This window comes from Salvelinus namaycush, chromosome 8, assembly GCF_016432855.1.
Source record: "Salvelinus namaycush isolate Seneca chromosome 8, SaNama_1.0, whole genome shotgun sequence".
In the NCBI taxonomy this organism is placed as follows: domain Eukaryota; kingdom Metazoa; phylum Chordata; class Actinopteri; order Salmoniformes; family Salmonidae; genus Salvelinus; species Salvelinus namaycush.
Genome location: NC_052314.1, coordinates 5,018,502 through 5,044,876, shown reverse-complemented (window position 1 = coordinate 5,044,876; position 26,375 = coordinate 5,018,502). Strand labels below are relative to the sequence as shown.

The following is a 26,375-nucleotide window of genomic DNA, read 5'->3' as shown; positions in this document are numbered from 1 at the left end:
TTGAAGGAAACACTTTACATGAATGGCACTCGGTGAGATCGTATTCTAATTCCTAATTCTATGGCGCATCCTCTCTAGCTCCCAAATAATGTTGCAAGGGAATGACATTCCATGAGCAACATTAGGTCACATTATGGAGAACATGGTTATGGTTTGAAACTAGGACAACATAATGTAACGACCCTGGGTTTATTAGCGCGGAAATGGACTCTGCCGCACGAGCATGCTTTTGCGGCACAGTCTATAGCGCCCTGGACTTCGGGCTGGAAGGTCGAGGGTTCGAGACCTACTCCCTGCTGTTTCATTACAATAATTTCATTTGTTTACATATTAAATAAAGTCTCCTATGATAAAAACATAGAAAATTGGGTAGTTTGTTGGCTATGATAATGAAACCAATACTATTCCATTAGTTTGAATTGATTTGTCCCAATGGAAATGGTTGCGTTCCAGGCATATTTTTAATTTATGTTTTGCAGTATAGCTGCGCAGATTAACAGATCTCACAACCGCTGCAAAGGTGCGACCTGTAACATATGGGTAACGTCCACTCCTCACCTCACGATGGCAGTCGTGTACACCCCAGCTTCTTTCACGCCTGGCGGACTAGGGGTTGTTTCAGATCGCAACGTCAGACAACGTTTTCTATGGGTGCAACCCAACGCAAACGCAAGGTGAGGTCGGTCCCAGTTTTTGTATGCCCATGAACATAGCCCATATTCTTTGTTTACATTGGTTAAATAGCTAACTAGGTCATATTTTTTTCGCTGTCTTTCAAATTAACGTTTTCCAAATGACGCGTCGTTTCAACAAAAGGTTAGCTTGGATACATATTTAGCTAGCAATACAACTAGCTAGCAACTGCTTTTTAGTAGCTAGTAGTAGGCTCGTAGATTTAGCACAAGCAGAATGGCTAGTTAACGTTAGCTAGCTTCGTCGATGTGCATAAGAGAAGCTAGGCAATTTTGCTAGCTGTATGTGAGATTTTTTTTTATTCTAGTCAACTAGCTAGCAAACATTCAAAACGGACACTAACAAATTGATTGCCTTGCTCAAGTATGGGGATGTGCTTGCCGTGCCTTGGTGGAGCTGGAGACGACGTGGTACCGACACCAGACCCAGTAAGTTAGCTAGCGAACTACAAACTATCCTTGTTAATTATAACATGTTCATTAGCTAGCTTGGTTGCTAGCTACTCTGAGTGTGCCATTTTCTGTCCTTCGATCAACGTTGACCTAACTAGCTCTAGTGAAGCGTTGTTTGAACAAAATGCTATCTAGGTGTGCCAGAGTGTTGGTTATTGACAGTAAACATAGCTAGCGAGGTAACTACACATTTTTATTGTTCAATGTTTACCTTACCAAACTACCTACCTAGTTTCAGACCCGCCCCTATCTGGTTATAGCCTGGGTACCAGTCTGTTTGTGCCAGTATGCCCCTCCTTGTCATTCCTGTTACCAAACATAACCTGGTCCCAGATTTATTTGTTCATGTCAACTTGGTTATATTATTCTTCTAAGATAAATTATTTTGAAAACGTCTCTCCCCGTGTTATGGAAGTTATATGAATGATAACTGTAATGCTCATACCCTCTTCCAATAGATTGAAACCACAGATATCCTATAAATCCCTTATCTATGTAATTCTATGATTTGAAACACTCAACATCATGTTCTGCTTCCTTCACAGGAGACGAGGAGACGTCAGCTAGCAGAGGCAGCTGAGAAGAGACAGAAAGAGGTATGACTGGTTTTGACAAGTGTTCACGACAACCATATAGCCTAAGCCTACACTGTTACACTAAGGGCTGGTTTCCTGGACACAGATTGAGCCTAGTCCTGGACTGAAAAGCACTTTCAATGGAGATTCTCCAGGACTAGGCTTAATTTGTGTTCGGGAAACCAGCCCTATATAACCTACACATGGTGGTCCTTTGTGACTTAGTTGGATTAGGGTGTGGTGTGGTTGTGGGTTCATTTTCCACCGGGATCTTGTACACATACCTTTTGTATGCACTCACTGTACCATAAAAAGTCACTTAGGATGAAAGTGTCTGCTAAGTATCATACTGGATACAGCCGCTGGCCAGTCAGTCTCAGCAGCCGGCCACTCTCCCTGCCTTTTTATTCATGGATTTTATACTGAGACAGAGTGGAGCCTACTGGGAGAATCAAATCAAAGTTGATTTGTCACATACACAGGATACAGCAGGTATAAACGGTACAGTGAAATGCCTACTTGCAAGCTCTCCTCAACAGTGCAGTACAGATATCAATAATAATCAAACGTCAAATCAAAAATAGAACAAGCAATGTAAAAGGAGTATCATGGAAATAAGAATAATAACTTATTGTGGTAGAATGTGTAGACAATGTGATATATTATATACATTAGGACTGTGCTCCCGAGTGGTGCAGCGGTCTAAGGCACTGCATCTCAGTGCTAGAGGTGTCACTACAGACCCCGGTTTGATCTTGGGCTGTATCACAACCAGTCGTGATTGGGAGTCCCATAGGGCGGCGCACAATTGGCCCAGTGTTGTCCGGGTTTGGCCGGGGGGGTTAGGCCGTCATTGTAAAATAAGAATTTGTTCTTAACTGACTTGCCTAGTTAAATAAAGGTTAAATAAACAAAAAATATATGTCAAGTATGACTTATTTACAAGTAATAATGTGAATTGTGAGAAGGTAAACCGGTGGACCTATCCTTTAAATTGTTTTCACACTATTGGTCTGACCCAAACCCTACTGTGCTGACTCCAATCTTTTTCCAGCACAGTTCCAGCAGCTACGATAGATGTGCTGTGTGAGCGGGTCAGCGCACTGCAGCTCGGCTCGATTCGGCTACATCGTGTGAAAAGGGTAGCCTATATAACTAGAGACTTTAACCAAGAAATCCAATCTTTGTTGTTTGTACCCTTGTGGCAAGGCTACTAAAGTCTCATCAATCAATGTTTAGACTGGTGGGTATTTTTTACTGTGACACAGAAATTCTTCAGTCAAAGCCAATTGTTTCCAACAAATAAAACATGTCAGACTATTAAAGCACCCAGGTGAGTATGAGGAGAATGACTGAGCTCATCTCGTGGATTCTCTGGCATCTTCCACCCCCCCCCACACACACACCACCACCCGTCTCCCCCCACACACGACCACCACCACCAGCTCAGCATTATTTTTGCAACCCTTCCATTTGGGACACAACCAATGTCTTTAGCCAGCTGCCATTCTGACTTCCCCATCTCCTCTTAGACTACCTACAGGGGTGTCAAAAACCCAGAAGCAGTTGAGAGAAAGAAAAAGAAACAGGAGGAGATGAACAAACAAGAGATGACCACGTCTCTGTCTGGAGGGGGAGGAGGGCTGAAGGTAGGTCCTTTCATCTAGGACACAGATTAGGTGATGTTTGGGGGGGGAGGGTGGAGGTGAGTCCTTTCATCTAGAACACAGATTAGGTGATGTCTGGAGGAGGAGGGCTGAAGGTGGGTCCTTTTATCTAGGACACAGATTAGGTGATGTTTGGAGGGGGAGGAGGAGGGGTGAAGGTGGGTCCTTTCATCTAGGACACAGATTAGGTGATGTTTGGAGGGGGAGGAGGAGGGGTGAAGGTGGGTCCTTTCATCTAGGACACAGATTAGGTGATGTCTGGAGGAGGACGACTGGAGGTGAGTCCTTTCATCTAGAACACAGATTAGGTGATGTTTGGAGGGGGAGGAGGAGGGCTGGAGGTGGGTCCTTTCATCTAGAACACAGATTAGGTGATGTTTGGAGGGGGAGGAGGAGGGCTGAAGGTGGGTCCTTTCATCTAGGACACAGATTAGGTGATGTTTGGAGGGGGAGGAGGAGGGCTGAAGGTGGGTCCTTTCATCTAGGACACAGATTAGGTGATGTCTGGAGGAGGGGTTACAGATGCATTGTAACTGCTGGTTGATGCTCAGTTGGAGCTGTAGAAATGTTGTTGTTCTCACAATATTTACATATATATTTACGTCTACAAAATAGGAACTTCATACAGGCAATATACTGTTAATTGCTGTGGTCATTCCTATTCAATAACAGAATTCACTTTTTTCCCCTTCTGTCTGTAGTGGCAGGTGGGCTAAAGATCGACGGACATGGAGAGATTTATGAAAGTCTCAATCTACACTGAGGTTCAGCCAACAACATGAAGAGTATTGGTACCAGTTGACTTGAAAATGCCTTTTTGGCTGTCTGTCCTTCTAAAAATGTTTTATTTTAAATACAAGCTTTTTCAGAGGCAGCGGGATAGTTTGCCATGCTTCGCCTTGGTAGAAAGAAAGATTCTGCTGCTCGATGTTGGCCGTGTGCAGCGCAGTACATGCCTCCCCTAATGCCAAGATGTACAAGAGATATGGATCTTTGGAACGGACAGGGTGACTATGACACAGCTATGAGTAGCATACAGTATGCACACTCACAGTACATCTATAAACTGTACCAGCCGTCTTGCCACTCTCTTTCTCTGCTCTTTCCCCCTTTCACTCTCTCTCTCTCATCTACTAGTCCTCTGCCCTCTCTCTCCCCCCTTCTCTTGCTCTCTCTCCACCTTTTCTCTCTCTCTCTCTCTCTCTCTCTCTCTCTCTCTCTCTCTCTCTCTCTGCCATTTCAACTTTGCAGATTTTATACCATTTTGCTTACTGCTTTTGTAATTTATTTCTGACATTTTAAAACTTTTTAAAGAATGTTCTCATTCTTGTGACAGTTTATATGATAGATTTCTCCTAAAAAAAAATTATACGCTACCAAGTCCTTCATGTTCAACATAGGCCTAGATGATTCATAAAACATTTTCTATTGTATATCAGTGTGGAAAATGAGCTACATTTTATATAACTACTTATGAACCACATTTGAAAGCTGTTTTAGAGTTCACGCACCAACACTATCTAATCAGTTGACATTTCACTTTAGAGATTGGTTTTCCTATTGTCTATGCAATAGAAGTTATTTGCTCCACTTTAGTATTGGTTTGTAATGTACGAAGGATATTTATCTTGATCTCTGCTTTTATTTAATATTAATGAAATTGTTGACAGATTGACGTGTTGTATGGGTAGTTGGCTGTATCCCGTAGATTTTGAGTTTTCCCATTTCCAACCTGTGCATAAACAGTAATATTGTTTATGCATTCTGTCGGTACGATGGTAACATATAGGACTGAGTTGATTTTTGTCTACTGGCCTTACCTGTCGACCACAATGAGAACTCAACTGAAATGGAAGGAAAGAAGCATGCCTGAACTAGCAGGGCGCTAGTGTGTACTTGATGAAGTATTGACTTTTTACCTGCCTTGCTTTGTACTCGAGTGCTTTTCCTCCCTATTCCCTTATTGCTTCAAGTGCTCTAGCCATTTTGAAGGGTATGAAGTCACGCCAATGTAATTTTGTAGAAATAAAAGACTCTTGTTGACTTTTTCTCTGTGGGTTTTTGGTAAAAAAGGGACCAGTTACATTGCATCCATCTTGGAACATAATGTACTTGCTGTGATGATCACTGATCAGGGTTACAGTGCTTTGTAACCTGATCACCACATTCTTATCGGCAGACTCAACAGCCTTGGTTTCTCAAATGACTGCCTCGCCTGGTTCACCAACTACTTCTCAGATAGAGTTCAGTGTGTCAAATCGGAGGGCCTGTTGTCCGGAACCTCTGGCAGTCTGTGGGGGTGCCACAGGGTTCAATTCTCGGGCCGACTCTCTTCTCTGTATACATCAATGATGTCGCTCTTGCTGCGGGTGATTCCCTGATCCACCTCTACGCAGACGACACCATTCTGTATACTTTTAGTACTTCTTTGGACACTGTGTTAACTAACCTCCAGACGAGCTTCAATGCCATACAACTCTCCTTCTGTGGCCTCCAACTGCTCTTAAATGCAAGTAAAACTAAATGCATACTCTTCAACCGATCGCTGCGCCTACCTGCCCGTCCAGCATCACTACTCTGGACAGTTCTGACTTAGAATATGTGGACAACTACAAATACCTAGGTGTCTGGTTAGACTGTAAACTCTCCTTCCAGACTCACATTAAGCATCTCCAATCCAAAATTAAATCCAGAATCGGCTTCCTATTTCGCAACAAAGCATCCTTCACTCATGCTGCCAAACATACCCTTGTAAAACTGACTATCCTACCGATCCTTGACTTCAGCGATGTCATTTACAAAATAGACTCCAACACTCTACTCAACAAATTGGCTGCAGTCTATCACAGTGCCATCCGTTTTGTCACCAAAGCCCCATATACTGCCCACCACTGCGACCTGTACGCTCTCGTTGGCTGGCCCTCGCTTCATACTCGTCGCCAAACACACTGGCTCCAGGTCATCTATAAGTCTTTGCTAGGTAAAGCCCCGCCTTATCTCAGCTCACTGGTCACCATAGCAGCACCGACCCGTAGCACGCGCTCCAGCAGGTATATTTCATTGGTCACCCCCAAAGCCAATTTCTCCTTTGGCCGCCTTTTCTTCCAGTTCTCTGCTGCCAATGACTGGAACGAACTGCAAAAATCACTGAAGCTGGAGACTCATATCTCCCTCACTAACTTTAAGCACCAGCTGTCAGAGCAGCTCACAGATCACTGCACCTGCACGTAGCCCATCTGTAGATAGCCCATCCAACTACCTCATCCCCATACTGTTATTTATTTATTTTGCTCCTTTGCACCCCAGTATCTCTATTTGCACATTCATCTTCTGCACATCTATCACTCCAGTGTTTAATTGCTATATTGTAATTACTTTGTCACTACGGCCTATTTTTTTGCCTATCTCCCTTATCTTACCTCATTTGCACAGACTGTATATAGACCTTTTCTTTTTCTATTGTGTTATTGACTGTATGTTTGTTTATTCCATGTGTAACTCTGTGTTGTTTGTGTTGCACTGCTTTGCTTTATCTTGGTCAGGTCGCAGTTGTAAATGAGAACTTGTTCTCAACTAGCCTACCTGGTCAAATAAAGGTGAAATAAATAAAATAAAATAGTTTTTAGCAGTACTGCTAATAAGCTCTAGGGGTCAGTAATGGATCCCAATGTGTTTATGATGGATATCGTTAGGTAGGACTTTAATAGGAATTCAGCATTATCATTAAAAACATATTTCATTGTTGACTTACATTCGAATGGAATGTATCTCTTTGGTTAAAAAAAAAGCATAAGAAATGGTCAGGGACAAACCCTTCACTGTACAAACCGTTTGAGCTAGACATGACGATGACAGTTTTTGAAGTTGCTCGCCATAAAAAAAAAAATCGGGATTTGTAGTCCTTGAAGTACAGATCATCCTGTCTGACCTGCGGTAGCCTCTGTAGCTCAGAACTACAGACGAATAATTGGCTGATTAGCCGGCGTACACGCCAGACAAGGAAAAGGCCCTATAAATAGTCTGCCCTTCCCTTGTTCGTTCTTTCACTGAGTTAAGACGTCTGTCGGAAGCATTATGTCTATCATTATAAAGCTAGGTTATATTTGGCAGCCGGACAGAAAATACAATACATCCGTCATAAAATGATAAGCTACCTTTGGTGAGTAATCATTTGCAGACTTGTTGAGTTAGCCTAGTTTGTAATTTATTTTTGCTGCACATAGTTTGCTTCAAGATGGCTAACGTTAACTATTTTGGCTTACGACTCTCCCAATTAATAATTTCGTGGAAGAATACCTATGTTAACAAGCTCATGTTTGAAGTAAATTACATGCCAACCGGTATAAACTAAACTTCGAAGCTAGCTAAAGGTTTAACGTTAACTAACATTAACCTAGCTAGTGCCACGTGGGTCCATAGTGCGTTAATGTAAAGCTTTTCTTGTACACCGCACAACGTTTTAATTATAATCTTTGGTCTTTCTATGAAGATATCTTTGTCCAGTTCTGCTACTGAATGATGGTGATCGATATTTGTGACTCTGAGAAAGACTTGGATTTTTATAACTCGTTTTAGTTAGCGGTTTTTAACTAAGCTTTACTTAGCTTTAGTTAACAACTGCATGATAAATGAAGTTTATCAAACTACCATTTGTCTCGTGTCAGTAATAGATGTTGTATTTCAGGGGTTCTGTAATGAGTGATGGTCGGTCTACAGAGGCGGCTGTAGGAAGTCCATGATATGAGGTTGTCGTCGGGTGAGTCTCATTTCCCAATGTTAATATATCTGACTGATAACACCTGGTCAGGTTTAAGAAGCAGAGCCAGTGATGACAAAACTAAAATAACTTTTCTGACACCTCGTATGAGAGCTGGTAACAGCCTCTGATTCGAACTCCACTCTGAGGCTCTGGTAATAACTATGTATAGGTGGTACTGTAGTCTGTCAAACTGTAGCCTAGGTGAGGTTTTGGATCTACGCTGACCTCAAGTGTTCCTCTGTTTCAGGTTCCATGGACGGGAGGGGCTTCCCACCATACTCCCAACATGTTAAGGGAAAGTTACTGCCCACAGCTGGTGTTATCCAGTATATGCGCTATGTATCAAACTAAGCATTGTATGTGGGCCAAATCATTAGCTAAATCTTGTAATGAATGTGGAGATTAGCCAAGTTCAATAGACTAGACTGTTTGTTATAACCCTGGATTGTACACTGAAATAATACATTTAATGATTCACCGGTAGCTGGGGGGTGTGAGGTCTGTCTGATAACGCTTCTCTGGTTTCTTGATAATCAATTCGTACAGGCCCTAGTTTTAGCACGCCTGGGCTGCAGTCGAAACACTTAAGACGCACCCTGTCCCTTCAGCCCTCATTAAGATTTGCACGTGGGACAATTCATTTAACCTTACATGATGTCAATGTTGCAATTTAGCAAGTTGTGACAAATTCTTGGTGTCCCTAGATTGTTAAACTGAAATGGTGTAAACGTATTGCTGTAACGGTAGCTAAGATGGGGAGGTCTGTCACTGGTAAAGCGCTGCTTTTCGATCCACAAAACAATTACTACAGGCTCTAGTTTTATCACACCTGGACTACTGTACAGTTTTGTTAAAAGTGCCACAAAGGACAGGCAAATTAATTTGCACAGAATGGGGTACTACTGCTGGCTCTTAAAGGGATACTTCAGTGGTTTATTATGTTTTTTATGATGCCTTTTATTTACTTCCCCAGAGTCTGACCTCATGGATATCAGTTTGGTCTGCATCCAGTTTGAAGGAAGTAGCCAGCTATTGCTAAATAGCGTTAACAAAATGAAGTAAAGGGAAGTAGACAATAGAGCCTTGTTGTCAAAAGCCTAAAGTATCCCTTAAAATGTACTAGTCACCCCCCCTCTGCTTGCCCTACCTATAACCTCCCGAGTGGCGCACCTGTCTAAAGCGCTGCATCTCAGTGCTGGAGACCTCACTGCAGATGCCCTGGTTTGAATCCAGGCTCTATCACAACCGTCCATGATCGGAAATCCCTTAGGGCGTCGTCCGGGTTTGGCCTGTGTAGACGTCATTGTAAATAAGAATTTGTTCTTAAAGGACTTGCCTACTACATAAAAAAAAAAAAATGTATTTAGATGTACCCTACAGCTGATGTCGGCAACAGTATGCTTAATCTCCAGTGTGGCAGTTTTAATATTTTTATGATGTCAATAAAGTTTTATAACATGTGTTCTGGTGCTTTGTGTGAATGAAATTGATACTGGATTAGTTTCTATTTGGTTCAAAGTTCTAATGCAACTGCCTGTATGCTCCACCACTGCTATCCATGCGGTCTCTGTAATAGTGGCCATTGGCAGTACTGATTTATCAGTAGGGATACGTGAAGTATCAGAGTCGTAAGTCCGCCAGCCGGCTCTAGCAATTTGCCTGGGAATGTTAAATGAACACTTGTCAGTGGTTAAAATGGACTGACACAATGAATGTTCTCAGAATCAATCCTAATGACGTTCCCATCAAAGACAATGTTTAAAATTAGTCTTAATCCTTTTGTCTCGGCTTCAAACAATAGAGCTAAACTATTGGCTGGAAAACTGGTGCGTTGTAGAAATGCATACATTTCTCTAAACACCTTTTTATGAATAGCTGTTCATAACATTACGACTTGTAATATGGCACTATAGCATTTAACTTAGTTGATCATTATGGTGTAGCCCTTTGGTCAAAGCAAAAGGAGTTGTGGGTTAACTTAATTTGCTGTACTGGTCAATGCTTTATAACGGTGATTCTGATCTTCCTACATTGTGGCCCGAGACTATGGAAATTCAACGTGTAGCTAGATCTGGTATGCTAATGTACCCTATATTAGACTTTTCGCACATATCCAAATTGTGAACGATCTAAAAATGTGTGTAAATTGATGTTGCTTAGATGATTTGGATATGAGGTGTGAAAATGTTAATATACACTACTGGTCAAAAGTTTGGAAACCTACTCATACAAGGGTTTGTTATTTTTACTATTCTACATTGTAGAATAACAGTGAAGACATCACAACTATGAAATAACACATATGGAATCATGTAGTAACCAAAAAAAGGGTTAAACAAATCAAAATAGATTTTATATTTGAGATTCTTCAAAGTATCCACCTTTTGCCTTGATGACAGCTTTGCACACTCTTGGCATTCTCTCAACCAGCTTCATGAGGTAGTCACCTGGAATGCATTTCATTTAACAGATGTGCCTTAAATGTTAATTTGTGGAATTTCTTTCCTTAATGCGTTTGAGCCAATCAGTTGTGTTGTGACAACGTAGGGGGGTATACAGAAGACAGCCCTATTTGGTCAAAGACCAAGTCCGTATTATGGCAAGAAAAGCTCAAATAAGCAAAGAGAAACGACAGTCCGTTACTACTTCAAGACATGAAGGTCTCAGTCAGTACGGAACATTTCAAGAGCTTTGAAAGTTTCTTCAAGTGCAGTTGCAAAAAACCATCAAGCGCTATGATGAAACTAGTTCACATGAGGACCGCCACAGGAATGGAAGACAGAGTTACCTCTGCTGCAGAGGATAAGTTCATTAGAGTTACCAGCCTCAGTAATTGCAGCCAAAATAAATGCTTCACAGAGTTCAAGTAACAGACACATCTCAACATCAACTGTTCAGAGGAGACTGAATCAGGCCTTCATGGTCGAATTGCTGCAAAGAAACCACTACTAAAGGACACCAATAAGAAGAGACTTGCTTGGGCCAAGAAACACGAGCAATGGATATTAGACCGGTGGAAATCTGTCCTTTGGTCTGGAGTCCAAATTTGAGATTTTTGGTTCCAACCGCCGTGTCTTTGTGAGACGCGGTGTCTATGAAAGTAGCGAGGCTACATACAGACACTGGTTAGTCAGGCTGATTGAGGTAGTATGTACATGTAGATATGGTTAAAGTGACTATGCATATATGATGAACAGAGAGTAGCAGTAGCGTAAAAGAGGGGTTGGCGGGTGGTGGGTGGAACACAATGCAGATAGCCTGGTTAGCCACTGTGCGGGAGCACTGGTTGGTCGGACCAATTGAGGTAGTATGTACATGAATGTATAGTTAAAGTGACTATGCATATATGATAATCAGAGAGTAGCAGCAGCGTAAAAAGAGGGGTTTTGGGGGGGCACACAATGCAAATAGTCCGGGTAGCCATTTGATTACCTGTTCAGGAGTCTTATGGCTTGGGGGTAAAAACTGTTGAGAAGCCTTTTTGTCCTAGACTTGATACTCCGGTACCGCTTGCCATGCGGTAGTAGAGAGAACAGTCTATGACTGGGGTGGCTGGTGTCTTTGACAATTTTTAGGGCCTTCCTCTGACACCGCCTGGTGTAGAGGTCCTGGATGGCAGGCAGCTTAGCCCCAGTGATGTACTGAGCCGTACGGACTACCCTCTGTAGTGCCTTGAGAAGGTAGAGACAGTACATTAAGCTGAATGATTGGTGAGCAGGTAGACAGTACATTAAGCTGAATGATTGGTGAGCAGGTAGACAGTACATTAAGCTGAATGATTGGTGAGCAGGTAGAGACACTACATTAAGCTGATTGATTGATGAGCAAAGTGGAAAATCATCACACAGTATAATCAGGAGTTTTAAATGCATTACTATCGATGCCCAATCTCCTTCAGAATGCAGCAGATGGCAACAGCAGCAATTTGCTGAAATGGTCAATTTTACCAGCAGCTTGGAGAAATAATGGAACAGGGCAGTTCCTTTCTCACTAAATGTCCTTGTAGACAGCTAGACCAAAACAGGAAGCTACTGAGGCAAGTCATCTCTGTCTCTCTCAAGGCTTCATCTCTCACAGAGATTTGATTTGCTGCTGTCCAGATACATTTTCCATTACATTTTGTTATGTTTAACTGGTTAATTATCAGGTAGAACAGAACATCAGCAGAAATCTGGACCTCTAAGCCAGTTCCATTGTTATTTTTATTCTTCCCTTCTAATCAAGGTCTGATTTAGACCTGGGACACCAAGTGGGTGCTATTAATTATCAGGTAGAACAGAAAATCAGCAGTACTCTAGATATCCAGGATCTGATTTGAATATCCCTGTATTACACCATGAAATTATATTGTCAGCTAAAGATTATTCCAGTTTTTACATATGTTTGTTATTCGCCTTGCCTGGGATAAAGCAGAACACACATTTTAATTTGTGAACAATGAATGGACAATAAAGTAATCTTCTTCTCCTAGATGCTACACAACAAGCATGTGATGGTGCGTGTGGGAGGAGGCTGGGAGACCTTTGAGAGCTACCTTCTGAAACACGACCCATGTCGGATGCTCCAGATCTCCAGAATGGAGGGGAAGACTGCAGTGCTTTGTTTTCAGCAGTGCTGTTGTCAGTAATGGATCCCAATGTGTTTGTAATGGATATCGTTAGGTAAGACTTTAGTAGGAATTCATCGTTATTTAACTCTTTCGTCAATAAAGCATAAGAAATGGTCAGGGACAAACCTTTTACTGTAAATACCGTCTGAACTAGACATGATGGTAACGTAACGGAACTTGAAGTTGCTCACCATAAAAATGTTCATGGGATTTGTAGTCATTGAAGTACAGAAAATGCTGTGTAATCTACGGGAGCTTGTGTAGCTCAGAACTACAGACGAATAATTGGCTGATTAGCCGGTGGGTCCACCCAGACAGAAAAAGGCCCTATAAATACCCGGCTCTTCGCTCATTCAGTCTTTCACTACCAAAGACACGGCGTGGTAACTTCACAAATCCGCCGGGGAGAATTATGGCTCTCATTATAAAACTAAGTTGTCTTTGGCGGCCGCACAGCAAACACCATGCATCCGTCATGAAATGACTCGATACCTTTGGTGAGTAATCATTTGCAGACTTGTTGAGCGCTAGTTAGGCTAGCTAGTTAGGTCGCTAACGAACTTTATGCTGCACCTCGTTTGCTTTAGCTAACGTTAGCTATTTTGGCTTACGATGTACTTGGGTAGCGGTTCTTCGTCCATTTCAATGATTCATTTAGTAGAAGTATAGTTTGGTAGTGTGCTACCATAACTTGCTAATGTTTAAAGTAAACTACATGCCAACCTGTTAACTGAACTTCGAAGCTAGCTTAACGGTTAACGTTTCTTAACAGTAGTTAACACCACGTGGGTCGATAATGCGCCAATTTTTTTTTAAAGTTGCTTAACGTTTTAACTTTAACATTGGGTCTTTCTGTGAAGATATCTTTGTCCAGTTCTGCTACTGAATGATGGTGATCGATATTAGTGACTCTGAGAAAGACCTGGGTTTTTACAATGCTTTAGTCAACTAGTCGGCCGGCCTTAATAGAACCGCGCCAAAGCCTTCATTACCCTGGATAAACAATTGACCATGCAGTTTAACTAAACGACTATTTGTCTCGTCAGTAACAGGGGTTCTGATGGCACCACCAGGCTGACTAGCTGTTCTGGTCTGAAGAGGCGGCTGTAGGAAGTTATCCATGATATCAGAGGCTGCCATTAACGTCGTCAGGTGAGTCTAATTTCCCAATGATAATCAATCTGACTGATACCACCTGGTCAGGTTTAAGAAGCAGAGCCAGTGATGACAAAACTAAAATAACTTTTCTGACACCTCGTATGAGAGCTGGTAACAGCCTCTGATTCGAACTCCACTCTGAGGTTCTGGTAGTAACTATGTATGTGTGACTTACAGTGAGTGGTATTTCTGGTGAAGTTTCATCTTTCTCAACCTTTCTCCCACCAGGAGTTGGGTGCTCAGTGTTACAGTCTGGTTGGTCAATCTGAGACCATGTGACCTGCAGTGATCCACCATCCCTCGGCCCTCTGGTAAACAACCCATCTTACTGCTCAGACATTACTTTGTTTTCTAGTGATTGTTGTATAGTAGCAGTGAGCCAGTGATGACAAAACTAAAATAACTTTTCTGACACCTCGTATGAGAGCTGGTAACAGCCTCTGATTCTAACTCCACTCTGAGGCTCTGGTAGTAGTATTGGGCTCCCGAGTGGCACTGCGGTCTAAGGCACTGCCTCTGTCACTACAGGCCCTGGTTCGATTCAAGGTTGTATCACAACCGGAGTCCCATAGGGCTGTGCACAATTGGCCCTTTGTCTAGATTAGGGTTTGACAGTCATTGTAAATAAAATGTTAACTGATTTCCCTAGTTAAATAAATGTGACTGTTGCAGTATTACAGGTGAGGTATTGTATCTGATTTTTTTTAACCTTCAACCCACCAGGAGTCGGGTGCCCAGTGCTGCAGTTTGGTGTCAGTCTGACCATGTGACCTGCAGTGAACCGCCCTCCACCCCATCCCTCGGGTAAACCAGGCTCTCCACTTGATCACTACGACTCTTGAGCCAGTGATAGTTGGCTTATTGTAGCAATGAGCCAGTGGTGTTGAAACTAAGTTTTCTGGTGTCTTTTATGACTTCTGGTGCTGGTCTTTCTATGAAGATAACCTTGTCCAGTTCTGCTACTGAAAAATAATGATCGATATTAGTGACTCTGAGAAAGACCTGTTTATATTTTTTTTAAATGCTCCAATTAGTTGGCTGGCTAACATAACTACCGACCCTTGACAGAAGCACTCTAAATCTTCCATTATGTTGGTCTAGCTAAAAAATATTTAATGTTTCTGTGCTAATTGTCTTTTTGGACCCTCACCAGTTAGCATCCCTGATATGATTGGTCTGATTTCTCCCACCAGGCTCTCAATGCTTCAGTCTGTTTGGTCAATCTGAGACCATGTGACCTGCAGTGATCCACCATCCCTCTGCACTCTGGTAAACAACCCCTCGTACTGCTCAGACATTACTTTGTTTTCTAGTGATTGTTGTATAGTAGCAGTGAGCCAGTGATGACAAAACTAAAATAACTTTTCTGACACCTCGTATGAGAGCTGGTAACAGCCTCTGATTCGAACTCCACTCTGAGGCTCTGGTAGTAACTATGTATAGATGGTACTGTAGTCTGTCAAACTGTAGCTTACGTGAGGTTTTGGATCTACGCTGACCAAAAGTGTTTCTCTGTTTCAGGTTCCATAAACGGGAGGGGCTTCCCACCATAATGGCTGCCCATCCTGTGGTTTCTCTGGAGTGTTGCGTTTCAGAATCAGAAGGGTGCTGACCTACTTCCAACATGTTGAAGGGGAGGTTACTGCCCACAGCTGGTGTTATCCAGTATATGCGCTATGTATCAAACTAAGCATTGTATGTGGGCCAAATCATTAGCTACATCTTGTAATCAATTGGCAAGTTCAAGAGACTAGACTGTTATAACCCTGGATTGTACATTTAATGATTCAATGGTAGCTGGGGGGGTGTGAGGTCTGATAAAACACTGCTCTGGTTCTTGATGATGATTTTTACAGGCCTTAGTTTTAGCACACCTGGGTTGCAGTCCAAACACTTAAGATGCACCCTGTCCCTTCAGCCCTCATTAAGTGGACACTTCTGATAACATATAATGCTGCCTGCCGAGTATACACTTGCAGGGCAAGGAAGGAATGGTTTTTAAATGGACTGCCCTGGCCTGGAAATCCATTGCTCGTTCTTCCAGCGATTATCTTTTTAGCCACCGGGTAGCTTGTGGGTGCTTTTATGCGCAACAGTCAATTATGATTGCATGTCTAAATATATAATTATTAATTTACACGAACTGTATGTTAGCTAGCAAATTATTTAACTACCGTTAGGTTGTCTAGCAGGAACTTCTGAAGATAAATGTATTAATACATACAATTTCCAAAAGCTAAACAAATATTACTTTACGATGTGCTTGTGCTGTCATGTGCATTAGTAGTACTGATTTAAGATAAATGTATTAATACATACAATTTCCAAAAGCTAAACAAATATTACTTTACGATGTGCTTGTGCTGTCATGTGCATTAGTAGTACTGATTTGTTTTTACTTACACTTGTAAATTGACAAATAAAACAAGGGCTGCGGTCCTTACGTTGCAAACTTCCCTTGCTTGGCTAATAATTTGCGCTGCCTGCCAAGATGGTGACAGGATTCCCCCAAGGCCTAGTCTTTTGTTTGAACTGCAGCCCTATACTACTGTCCAGTTATATGGTTAAGTGCCACTAAGGACACGGGCAAATTAGTTGGCCCAGAACAGGGCACCTGGCATTAATGGGTACTTTAGGATTTTGGCACAAATTAGAGTAGTGTTTTTATTGATGTTGGTTGTAGTTTTATTGTTTAATTACTATTTTGTTTACAATTTCTGTTTTCACCCTGCTTGTAAATGGACCCTACAGTCAGCAGCAGTATGGTCTCGTATGAAGACCTTGGTTCTGTTAAGGTGTTCAATAAAGGTTTTTATAATGTGTTCTGGTAGTTTGTGTGAATGTGATTGGATGCTAGTTCCTGTTTAGGTCATAGTTCTGTAACTATTACAGATCACTGCAAGCGGTCTTTGTAATAGTTGTCATTGGTGGTACTGACTTACCAATAGGGGTCACTAAAGTATCACCATGGACATGCTCTAGCAATTTGCCTGTGGATGAGGTTTAATAGATGCCTTTGAAAGGTGTCTGGTTAAACTACCAAAGGAAACAATAGGTCTGACTGTTGCTTAGGTCCAGAACAGCAAGCTGCCCTGCCCTCCAGACTGCTATGCTCAAAACCTATACCCCAACCTAAGCACTGTTCTACCATCTCTAGTCTCTTGGCACTCCCAGCCTTCCAGGAGGACAGCTCCCCAGTCCAAGCTCTTCTGTCCCAGCACCCCAATGGTGGAACCAACTTCCCCCTGAAGCTTGGACAGAGTCCCTGCCCATCTTCTGAAACCATCAAATAGCATTCTAAGTAATCCTCTTCACCCCCCCCCTCTACCTCTGATTCTACTTGGAGGACAAATGTTCTTTATGCCTGTGATATTGTTGTCCCACCTAGCTATTTTAAGATGAGTCTGCTAAATGTACAAATTCATAACTTCATATTCATAACATGGTAATGTAGCATTTTCAAACAGTTGACTTCCATTATGATTGAGTTGTGGCCAAAAACAATAACCCAGTAGAAGTCCCTGGATGTGGTAACTGGTAAGCCTGTACTTGTGACGGAAACAGTGTGATTACATGTGGTATTCTAGCCATGACTTCTGTAGTGTAGCCCATCCAATCTACCTCCTCCCCACACTGTATTTATCTTGCTCCTTTGCACCCCAGTATCTCTACTTGCACATTCATCTTCTGCACATTCTACCATTCCAGTGTTTAATTGCTATATTGTAATTACTTTGCCATCATGGCCTATTTATTGCCTTACCTCTCGTCCTACTTCATTTGCACATGTATATAGATTTTTCTATTGTATGTTTTATTCCATGTGTAACTGTGTCGAACTGCTTTGCTTTATCTTGGCCAGGTCGCAGTTGCAAATGAGAACTTGTTCTCAACTAGCCTACCTGGTTAAATAAAGGTGAAATACAATTTGGGGAAAACTATCACTCACTTTTCAGAATATACCCACTATTACAGCGATCATACTGTATGTTCACTTGCTACAGGTTTTGTATTTTTAGGTTGGATTTTTGGCACTTAGGGTGCACAGATTGTCACCTCGTCAGTTGTTACAACTGTGCTGGTTGCCATCTCAGTGGGAAGGTGTTTCACCTATTGGCCCAGGTGCTACTTAGGACTGGCCGGCCCAGTGCTCCAGTTGAGCTTGAGAGGGCTACATCAGCTGAGGTGCGAGTTCAACTTCAATTTGAAAGAAGGCTGAGTTTTTGTTTCCCCTGCTTGTTTTCGCTCCATAGTCTTTCTACTCCCTATTCTAAGTTGCTGTGGGTTTTTCCTTTTAGTTTGTCCTTTTTAGAGGCAAACCTAGTGGGCATCCATGATGGGTGTCTGTTAGAACCCCTTTTGAACTCTTGTTTGGTTTAGCATTCATTCAATTGTTACGTTTCCACAAGAGAAACTCAATGTCGCTCACAACAAAGGGAACTAACAAAGAAAATCACTGACAACCAAAGTACCCATGGTAACAAAAATGCTTTTAGTACCACATATTCCAGCCTCAATCCCAGACACAAAAAAATCTATAATCACATTTCTGTCAAAAATGCTTAATCTTTTATGGGTCATTCCACCTCAAAGCACAAGAATGTTCTGAAATTAATTTGTTAGAAACATAAGATTAGCATTCTTGCATCATTTTTGTTGAATTTGCTCTCAGAAATCAAGTACATTTATTGCACCTAAACGACCGTCGTGACATGATAAAAACAGGGTCGTTGGTGACAGCAAGGTCAGGTGATGGATAACTCAAGCCTGCTGCCCACCGTCTGTTTTGTAGTTTACATCATCTAGAAGAGATGCAATCAGTGTTGGGAGTGGTGTTCAACTGTAAACTACTCCAGCACCTCAAACTACCGCCGGCATCTAAAACGAGAACCAACATTTTGTTTTTTAATTCCGCTTCAAGCACTGATCACTGCTGTGGCCGACATCTAGGAGAGATGCAAGACCAGATACAGGAAGTCACATCCTCATCATGAACGTCTTAATTTCTCGCTCCGGTAGTAGGTAACCATCATCAGTTAGCTATCGTCAAAGGAACGATCTATAAATTCTTACATCCCAAATAACTAAATCATTATGGAGGGAATTCCTATCCGAGCGCGCGTAAACGGCAAGTAATTGCCTTTATTAAAAAATATAAACGGTTTTCTGACCTTGAATTTAAGCATGAGAATAGCATGCTATTCACCCGATATTCCTTTGGGGTGGAGATCAAAGAAATGAAGGTGTGGCAGAGGTGAGTCTACAGATTCTAACCTTGATTTAATTCCACCACCTTTACGCGTGATGAAACAATGAAACAAGGTCGATCACACAGTAATTTCATAGGATCTCCACGGTAATACCCAAATAAACTGTCACGTTACTGTTAGTTTCATTACATTTTGCATCACTCCATTACATCGTTAGTTTACATTTCCCCCTCCCCTCCCCTCCCCTCCGTCACGTTCGTGTGGTTGTTCCTGATAATCACTAGCGGTAGTAGATCATATTAGCCTAACGTGTTACAAGTTGTGCAGTAATTTAGGACATGTAGCCTGATTGAATCATTATGTAACTCCGACCACACCGTAGCAGGTTAGCCTGGCGTACGGTTCACGACGACGGGACCGTTGTCATCACAGTTCCATGATTAGTGGGGATTATGGTATAATTTATAGACTACCGTTCAACCTCTATTGTACACATTTCTCACTTTCCAATATTTCATGGTTTGAACAATTGAATGTCAACTTTCAGGATGAATCTAATCACTATTTTGATTCACCAATATATGTTGTGCCTAAAAGTTATCCAAAACAGTTTTTTTATTATTCAAAATACACTGAACAAAAATATAAACAACATGTAAAGTGTTGGTTTCATGAGCTGAATTAAAAGATCCCAGAAATGTTCCATACTCACAAGAAGCTTATTTCTCTCCAATGTTGTGCACAAATTTGTTTACATCCCTGTTAGTGAGCATTTCTCCTTTACCAAGATAATTGAAACACCTGACAGATGTGGCATATGAAGAAGCTGATTAAACATGATCATTACACAGGTGCACCTTGTGCCGGGGGCCACTAAAACGTGCAGTTCTGTCACACAACACAATGCCACAGATGTCTCAAGTTGAGGGAGTGGGCAAATTTGTGTGCTGATTGCAGGAATGTCCCACCAGACCTGTTGCCAGAGAATTTAATGTTAAGTTCTCTACCATAAACCTCCTATTATATATCCTTTTAGAGAATTTGGCAGTATGTCCAACCGACCTCACAACCACAGACCACGTGTAACCACGCCAACCCAGGGTCTCTACACCCTTCTGTCTGTAATAAAGCCCTTTTGTTGGGAAAAACTAATTCTGATTGGCTGGGCCTTGCTCCAATGTGGGTGGGCCAGTCTCCCAAGTGGGTGGGGCTATGCCCACCCATGACTGTGCCCCTGCCCAGTCATGTGAAATCAATAGATTAGGGCCTAATTTATTTATTTCAATTGATTGATTTCCTTATATGAAATGTAACGTTCCTTTTTAATATTTTTGTTTAGTACAATATTTGCACATCAACAATGGCATTGTTGGATTCCTTTTCACTAATAAATGACTCAACTAGAAATCAACATGCTGTGGTTAACCAATACATTGTAATGTGGGGCTGCATTTTGTTCATTTAAATTACAACTGTTTATTCGCTCATGCTGCCTGCTACATATTGCACGTTTTCTGGGTGGGTTGGGTACCATGGCAACCTCTTACGCCACACCAATAAATAGCAGGTGAGGGAAATAAAAAGACACTGCCATTGTCATCAGACACAAACATTTGTTTTTAACTATCTTTGTTGGAACCAAACAATTGATTCTCATCCAAAACCTAAGCCTAAAATAGCCTTTTTCCTTGTGCGGATTGTGTAAAATGTCCCCACTTGTCCGAATTTTAATTGTTTTACTATAGTAAAACCAAACAAACAAAATAATAAATGTTCATAACCTCATACGTTGTGTTTTAACTGCATGGGAACCAGGTCATATGAATTCTACTAATGGTGTGATAAACAACAAGATAACAAATCAGATCAGAAGCTAAACATTTAGAGTGTCACTGACAGGAAGTACCAGTTTGACCCAGTGCAGACATACTGCTGATTGTTGCTGACTGTTGGCCCTGATGGCCAAACACAACAATGTTAATCAGGTCTGAGAGGTAGAAAGTAGAAGAGTATTCCCCACACCCATATACACTGTATACACAAAAGTATGTGGACACGCCTTCAAATTAGTGAATTTGGCTATTTCAGCCACACCGTTGCTGACAGGTGTATAAAATTGACCACACAGCCATGCAATCTCCATAGACAAACACTGGCAGTAGAATGGCTCTTACCGAAGAGCTCAGTGACTTTCAACGTGGCACCGTCATAGGATGCCACCTTTCTAACAAGTCAGTTAGTCACATTTCTGCCCTGCCAGAGGTTCCCTGGTCAACTTGGTAAGTACTGTTATTGTGAAGTGGAAACGTCTAGGAGCAACAACGGCTCAGCCGCGAAATGGTAAGACACACAATCTCACAGAACGGGACCGCTGAGTGCTGAAGCGCATAGGGTGTAAAAATAGTCTGTCCAACGGTTAAAACACTCACTGCCGAGTTCCAAACTGCCTCTGGAAGCAATGTCAGCACAAGAACTGTTCGTCGGGAGCTTCATGAAATTGGTTTCCATGGCCGAGCAGCCGCATACAAGCCTAAGATCACCATGCGCAATGCCAAGCGTCGGCTAGAGTGGTGTAAAGCTCGCCGCCATTGGACTCTGGAGCAGTGGAAATGCTTTCTCTGGAGTTTTTCTAATAGATTTTTCACCTCTATTTAACCAGGTAGGCTAGTTGAGAACAAGTTCTCATTTACAACTGCGACCTGGCCAAGATAAAGCAAAGCAGTGCGACACAAACAACACAGAGTTACACATGGAATAAACAAACCTACAGTCAATAACACAATAGGAAAAAATCTATATACAGTCTGTGCAAATGAGGTAAGATTAGGGAGGTAAGGCAATAAATAGGCCGTATTGGCAAAGTAATTACAATATAGCAATTAAACACTGGAGTGATAGATGTGCAGAAGATGAATGTGCAAGTAGAGATACTGGGGTGCAAAGGAGCAAAAATAAATAAATACCAATACGGGGATGAGGTAGTTGCTTCACCGTCTGACAGATAAACCTGAGTTTGGCGAATGCCAAGAGAATGCTACCTGCCCGAATGCATATTGCCAACTGTAAAGTTTGGTGGAGGAGGAATAATGGCCAGGGGGTGTTTTTCATGGTTTGGGCTAGACTCCTTAGTTCCAGTGAAGGGAATCTTAACGCTACAGCATACAATTACATTCTAGACGATTCTGTGCTTTCAACTTTGTGGCAAAAGTTGGGGAAATCCCTTTCCTGTTTCAGCACAAAAGCAAGGTCCATACAGAAATGGTTTGTTGAGATCGGTGTGGAAGAACTTGACTGGCCTGCACAGAGCCCTGACTTCAACCCCATCGAATGCCTTTGGCATGAATTGAAACGCCAACTGCGAGCCAGGCCTAATCGCCCAACATCAGTGCCCGACGTCACTAATGCTCATGGCTGAAAGGAAGCAAATCCCCACACCAATGTTCTAACATCTAGTGGAAAGCCTTACCAGAAGAGTGAAGGCTGTTATAGCAGCAAAGGGGGGACCAACTCCATATTAATGGAATGAGATGTTTTATGTGCAGGTGTCCACATACTATTGGTCATGTAGATGGGGAGGGAGAGAGAGAGGAGAGAGAGGGAGGGAGAGAGAGGGAGGGAGAGAGAGAGAGGGAGGGAGAGAGAGAGAGGGAGAGAGAGAGAGGGAGAGAGAGAGGGAGGGAGAGAGAGAGGGAGGGAGAGAGAGAGGGGGAGAGCGAGAGAGAGAGTTACTACTCTGCAGGAATTTTTATTAAACCCTCTTGCTGTTTGGGGTTTTTAGCTGGGTTTTCTGTATAGCACTTTGACATTGGTTGATGTAACAAGGGCTTTATAAATACATTTGATTGATAGTGCATGTAGCTTGCTCTCTGTCAAGCCTCCAGCAGCATAATATAATAACATCAAACATTTAACAGAATCAATCAACAGTCCATTGGCAGGGCAGTGGTTCCAATCATGACAGTATTGTCCCCAAGGCTCTGTGACTAGGGAATATAATGGGCTTTTGGTACAGAGGCCTTTTCAATCATGAATCTATGGTGCTGGGAGACAGGGGGACCCCAGCTAGATTTGTACCCAGCAGAGAGAGGGGAGCCTGGGGGTGGCCTGGTGGCCTCCTGTGATCTCAAAGTTTCAGACTGGTCAGTCCCCTCAGTAAAGGTACAACACATTAATTTACTGAGAAGGGCTGAGAAGGTCAGTCTCCACAGACTGACTGCTTGTGGAAGGCCAAGGGACAGGGTATTCATTATTCTATATACTGTACACTACACTCAGCCAACATCCTTGTCTTTTTAGCTGGAGGATAAGGGACCAGCTTTGTATAAGCCAACACCCTTGTCTTTTTAGCTGGAGGATAAGGGACCAGCTTTGTATAAGCCAACACCCTTGGCTTTTTAGCTGGAGGATAAGGGACCAGCTTTGTATAAGCCAACACCCTTGGCTTTTTAGCTGGAGGATAAGGGACCAGCTTTGTATAAGCCCACATCCTTGGCTTTTTAGCTGGAGGATAAGGGACCAGCTTTGTATAAGCCAACACCCTTGGCTTTTTAGCTGGAGGATAAGGGACCAGCTTTGTATAAGCCAACACCCTTGGCTTTTTAGCTGGAGGATAAGGGACCAGCTTTGTATAAGCCCACATCCTTGGCTTTTCTCCTGGAGGACATGATTCCATTGCACCACAACACTTTTTATTTTGTCTTCAGATGACTGTGGGCTGAAAACTAATTTCTCTCCTAGCAAAGGATGATGTTTCTGACCTGTCAGCAATGCATTTTATTAGAGAAGACGCAGAGTGGAGAGAGAGAGCGAGAGGGGGAGAGCAAGAGAGAGGGTGAGAAAGGGAGAGGGCGTTACCATTCTGCAGGAATTTTAATTAAACCATCTCTCTCAGTGAAGGCAGAGCGCTGTGCTGAGAACCTAGAGTGAGATCTTGAGGGTCACACCTATGAACTGCTGGAATTGTCTAGCAGGAAGCTCACATATAAAAACACACAGTAACAGACGTTCCATTCCATCCAACGCTCTAGAATCTAAGAGGTGCATTCTTGGGATTCTAATATGAAAAGCCATTTACAAAGAAGAATCAAGACTCTCGCCTTCGGTTGTGACTTGTCCTTGGTTGCTCAGCAACTCTCATGTATGGTTGAAAGAAACGCTGTCTATCGTACAAAAGGCAGTCAGAGAATGCTGGGTATTCACATTTTGCACGGTAGAACATATATTTTTTAAGGGGAAAGCGTGCTTCCACATAGATAGACACTGGATGGTAATTTTGGTGGATATTTTTCTCCTCGTATATCCTTTTTTATTTTGCGATGTTTATGTTATGATCAGTGCACTGACGTTCACTGTATATTTCAGCTATCTGTCAGTAGAGGGCACTAAATCGGACCGAAAGGTTTATTTCAGACACTGAACACTGGTCCGTGTCCGGTGAAAACCCGGGCTAACATACAGAAGCTGTCTTATTCTCCAGTTGTGATCCAGCTGTCCATCCAGAAGCTGCGCTACCAGTAGAGGGTCTTTCTAGAGTGGATTGTCAGCACACCTCGAACTACAGTCCAGATCCTCCTTCCACAGCGTCCTCGTTCTCAGACGTGTGAATCCGGGTTGGAGGTTGCCAAGTAACCACAGATCCCAAGGGCACCAATGCTACCTCAACCAATCTGTACTTGTCAATAGACTTAATTGGTGCAAGGTGCTTTTTGTAAGGTCTGTTTGAGATACAGTATTTATTTAGCTACATAAGAAAATCACATTTTATGTAAATGGGAAGGATTATTAATAAGTGCCATTAGCGCCATGGCAACAGTAATAGCATTATCCTCAAGCATCTTTTCTAATCCTATGGACTATTTATCAAGCCTGTTGGATTGAACCTGAGGGCTCTCTTCTCCCAGTACAGTGGGTGAACCAGAACCACAGCAACCCTGACTGACCCATAGAGATAGTCACCGGAGTCTAGATGGATAGAACCCATTTTAGCATGGACAATACAAGGAGTCCTTTTTATACATCTCTCCATGGGTTGGCCTCTTGGCCCAGACACAGACATAGTTGGAATATCATCACCAGTAAATGAAGCCTCACAGTAGCAGAGAAGCTGCTACCAGCAGAGACAATGGACGTCTGTCATCCACACAGTCAGGCAGTCCAAATATCAACACACTGCAATGTGCACCGTGGCTGTAACGGTATGAATGGGGTAGTGTTCCAAATGGCACCCTTTTATTTTAGTGCACTATTTTTGACCAGGGAATCTGGTCTAAAGTAGTGCACTACAGAGAGAATAGGGTGCCATTTTGGGACAAGACTTGTGACCTTACATTGAGATAAAGAACCTTATTGTTGGTGAACTAAAACCCCATATGATCCAGCCTGGATAAAACCCAGACATAAAAGTGACAGTTCAATAAACAACGAAGTCTGTGGGCAAAAATTGGAGTCAACTAAAATCCAGACTCATTCAATTCAGACTCATCAAATCTCAGAACAATGAGAAAAGAGTGGGTTTGCAATGGGGACAGAATAGGATAGTCATTCAACAGCCATCTGTAGTCATAGATGGTCTATGGTCCCTGAGGACACTGAGGAGCAATGGGCCTAAGTAAGAGATTCTGTAGACGGCGTACAATCCATATTCATACCTGGCGTGTCAACTCATATAAACAAATATTATACTATAGGTCTACTATATTTATATACTGGGGGTCCTGGACATTACTGTAGCTTTTACTACTGTGTTTTTTTGTGTGGATAATACTGTAGTATTTACAGCATACTACAATTAGGTGATAATGCCCGAGAAGCTGGTGTTTGGAGGATATATTGACACGGTGTTGTTAGGCCCGAGATTAAGTCTATACTGTAGAATACGTACATTTTATAGTAAGTACTACACATGATCGAGGGATACTACAGTACGTAGTATAGTATACTACAGTTTACAATAGAATTCTATACGTTTACAATAGAATTCTATAGTAAGTACTATATATGTAGTATTTTTTCATATGGGAATATCCACAGCAACATGTAACACAACCCCAGTGTAAATCACTTACAGTAAATCATTTACACCAGATTTCAATGCTTCAGATTTGATCCCACCTAAAACCCTAAACAGTTGGTCAAAGTTATTTCGGCACGGACTGTCCACGTCCAAGTCCAGCTGCCTGCGAGCTAAGTGGCTGAACCGTAACTAGAAAAACATGTTCGAAAAACAAGGTTCTTGTTCCAGAGGTTGGTCCAG

The 26,375-nt window shown here is 42.3% G+C and overlaps 2 protein-coding genes, 2 long non-coding RNA genes and 7 other non-coding genes across 13 annotated transcripts in view; 10 read left to right on the top strand and 1 right to left on the bottom strand.

Annotated features, from left to right (window-relative positions):
- The first annotated feature begins 611 nt into the window (after positions 1-611).
- LOC120052322 (small VCP interacting protein) lies at positions 612-5,430 on the top strand. Of its 2 annotated transcripts, none has more exons than XM_038999161.1 (5): positions 612-674; positions 1,058-1,121; positions 1,691-1,741; positions 3,253-3,369; positions 4,089-5,430. In XM_038999161.1, exons 2-5 carry the CDS (start codon positions 1,059-1,061, stop codon positions 4,101-4,103), a joined length of 246 nt encoding a protein of 81 aa, XP_038855089.1. In that variant the 5' UTR covers positions 612-674; position 1,058; the 3' UTR covers positions 4,104-5,430. The 2 variants fall into 2 exon arrangements, with proteins under 2 accessions (XP_038855089.1, XP_038855088.1); XM_038999160.1 differs by lacking the exon at positions 612-674 and adding an exon at positions 700-816.
- Positions 5,431-7,433: 2,003 nt separating this feature from the next.
- On the top strand, positions 7,434-9,608 carry LOC120051730. The gene is made up of 3 exons (XR_005477316.1): positions 7,434-7,546; positions 8,072-8,143; positions 8,394-9,608. It is a non-coding gene; the product is annotated as an uncharacterized LOC120051730 (long non-coding RNA).
- LOC120053126 lies at positions 7,866-7,935 on the top strand. The gene has a single exon (XR_005477484.1). It is a non-coding gene; the product is annotated as a small nucleolar RNA SNORD38 (small nucleolar RNA).
- On the top strand, positions 8,208-8,296 carry LOC120053129. Its single transcript, XR_005477487.1, has one exon. It is a non-coding gene; the product is annotated as a small nucleolar RNA SNORD60 (small nucleolar RNA).
- A 3,521-nt stretch (positions 9,609-13,129) lies between the features above and the next one.
- LOC120051729 lies at positions 13,130-16,735 on the top strand. Of its 2 annotated transcripts, none has more exons than XR_005477315.1 (6): positions 13,130-13,252; positions 13,808-13,907; positions 14,142-14,224; positions 14,637-14,717; positions 15,107-15,182; positions 15,435-16,735. It is a non-coding gene; the product is annotated as an uncharacterized LOC120051729 (long non-coding RNA). The 2 variants fall into 2 exon arrangements; XR_005477314.1 differs by having other exon boundaries at positions 13,802-13,907.
- On the top strand, positions 13,605-13,674 carry LOC120053122. Its single transcript, XR_005477482.1, has one exon. It is a non-coding gene; the product is annotated as a small nucleolar RNA SNORD38 (small nucleolar RNA).
- LOC120053130 lies at positions 13,972-14,060 on the top strand. Its single transcript, XR_005477488.1, has one exon. It is a non-coding gene; the product is annotated as a small nucleolar RNA SNORD60 (small nucleolar RNA).
- Positions 14,291-14,379, top strand: LOC120053127. Its single transcript, XR_005477485.1, has one exon. It is a non-coding gene; the product is annotated as a small nucleolar RNA SNORD60 (small nucleolar RNA).
- On the top strand, positions 14,843-14,912 carry LOC120053125. The gene has a single exon (XR_005477483.1). It is a non-coding gene; the product is annotated as a small nucleolar RNA SNORD38 (small nucleolar RNA).
- LOC120053128 lies at positions 15,249-15,337 on the top strand. The gene has a single exon (XR_005477486.1). It is a non-coding gene; the product is annotated as a small nucleolar RNA SNORD60 (small nucleolar RNA).
- A 2,094-nt stretch (positions 16,736-18,829) lies between the features above and the next one.
- The window catches only part of LOC120051662 (growth arrest-specific protein 2-like), a 35,567-nt gene continuing 28,021 nt past the window's right edge, over positions 18,830-26,375 (bottom strand). Inside the window, exon 7 of the mRNA XM_038998554.1 lies at positions 18,830-18,859. Within this exon, the coding sequence (XP_038854482.1) occupies positions 18,830-18,859 (30 nt within the window). The remainder of the gene's footprint in view (positions 18,860-26,375) is intronic.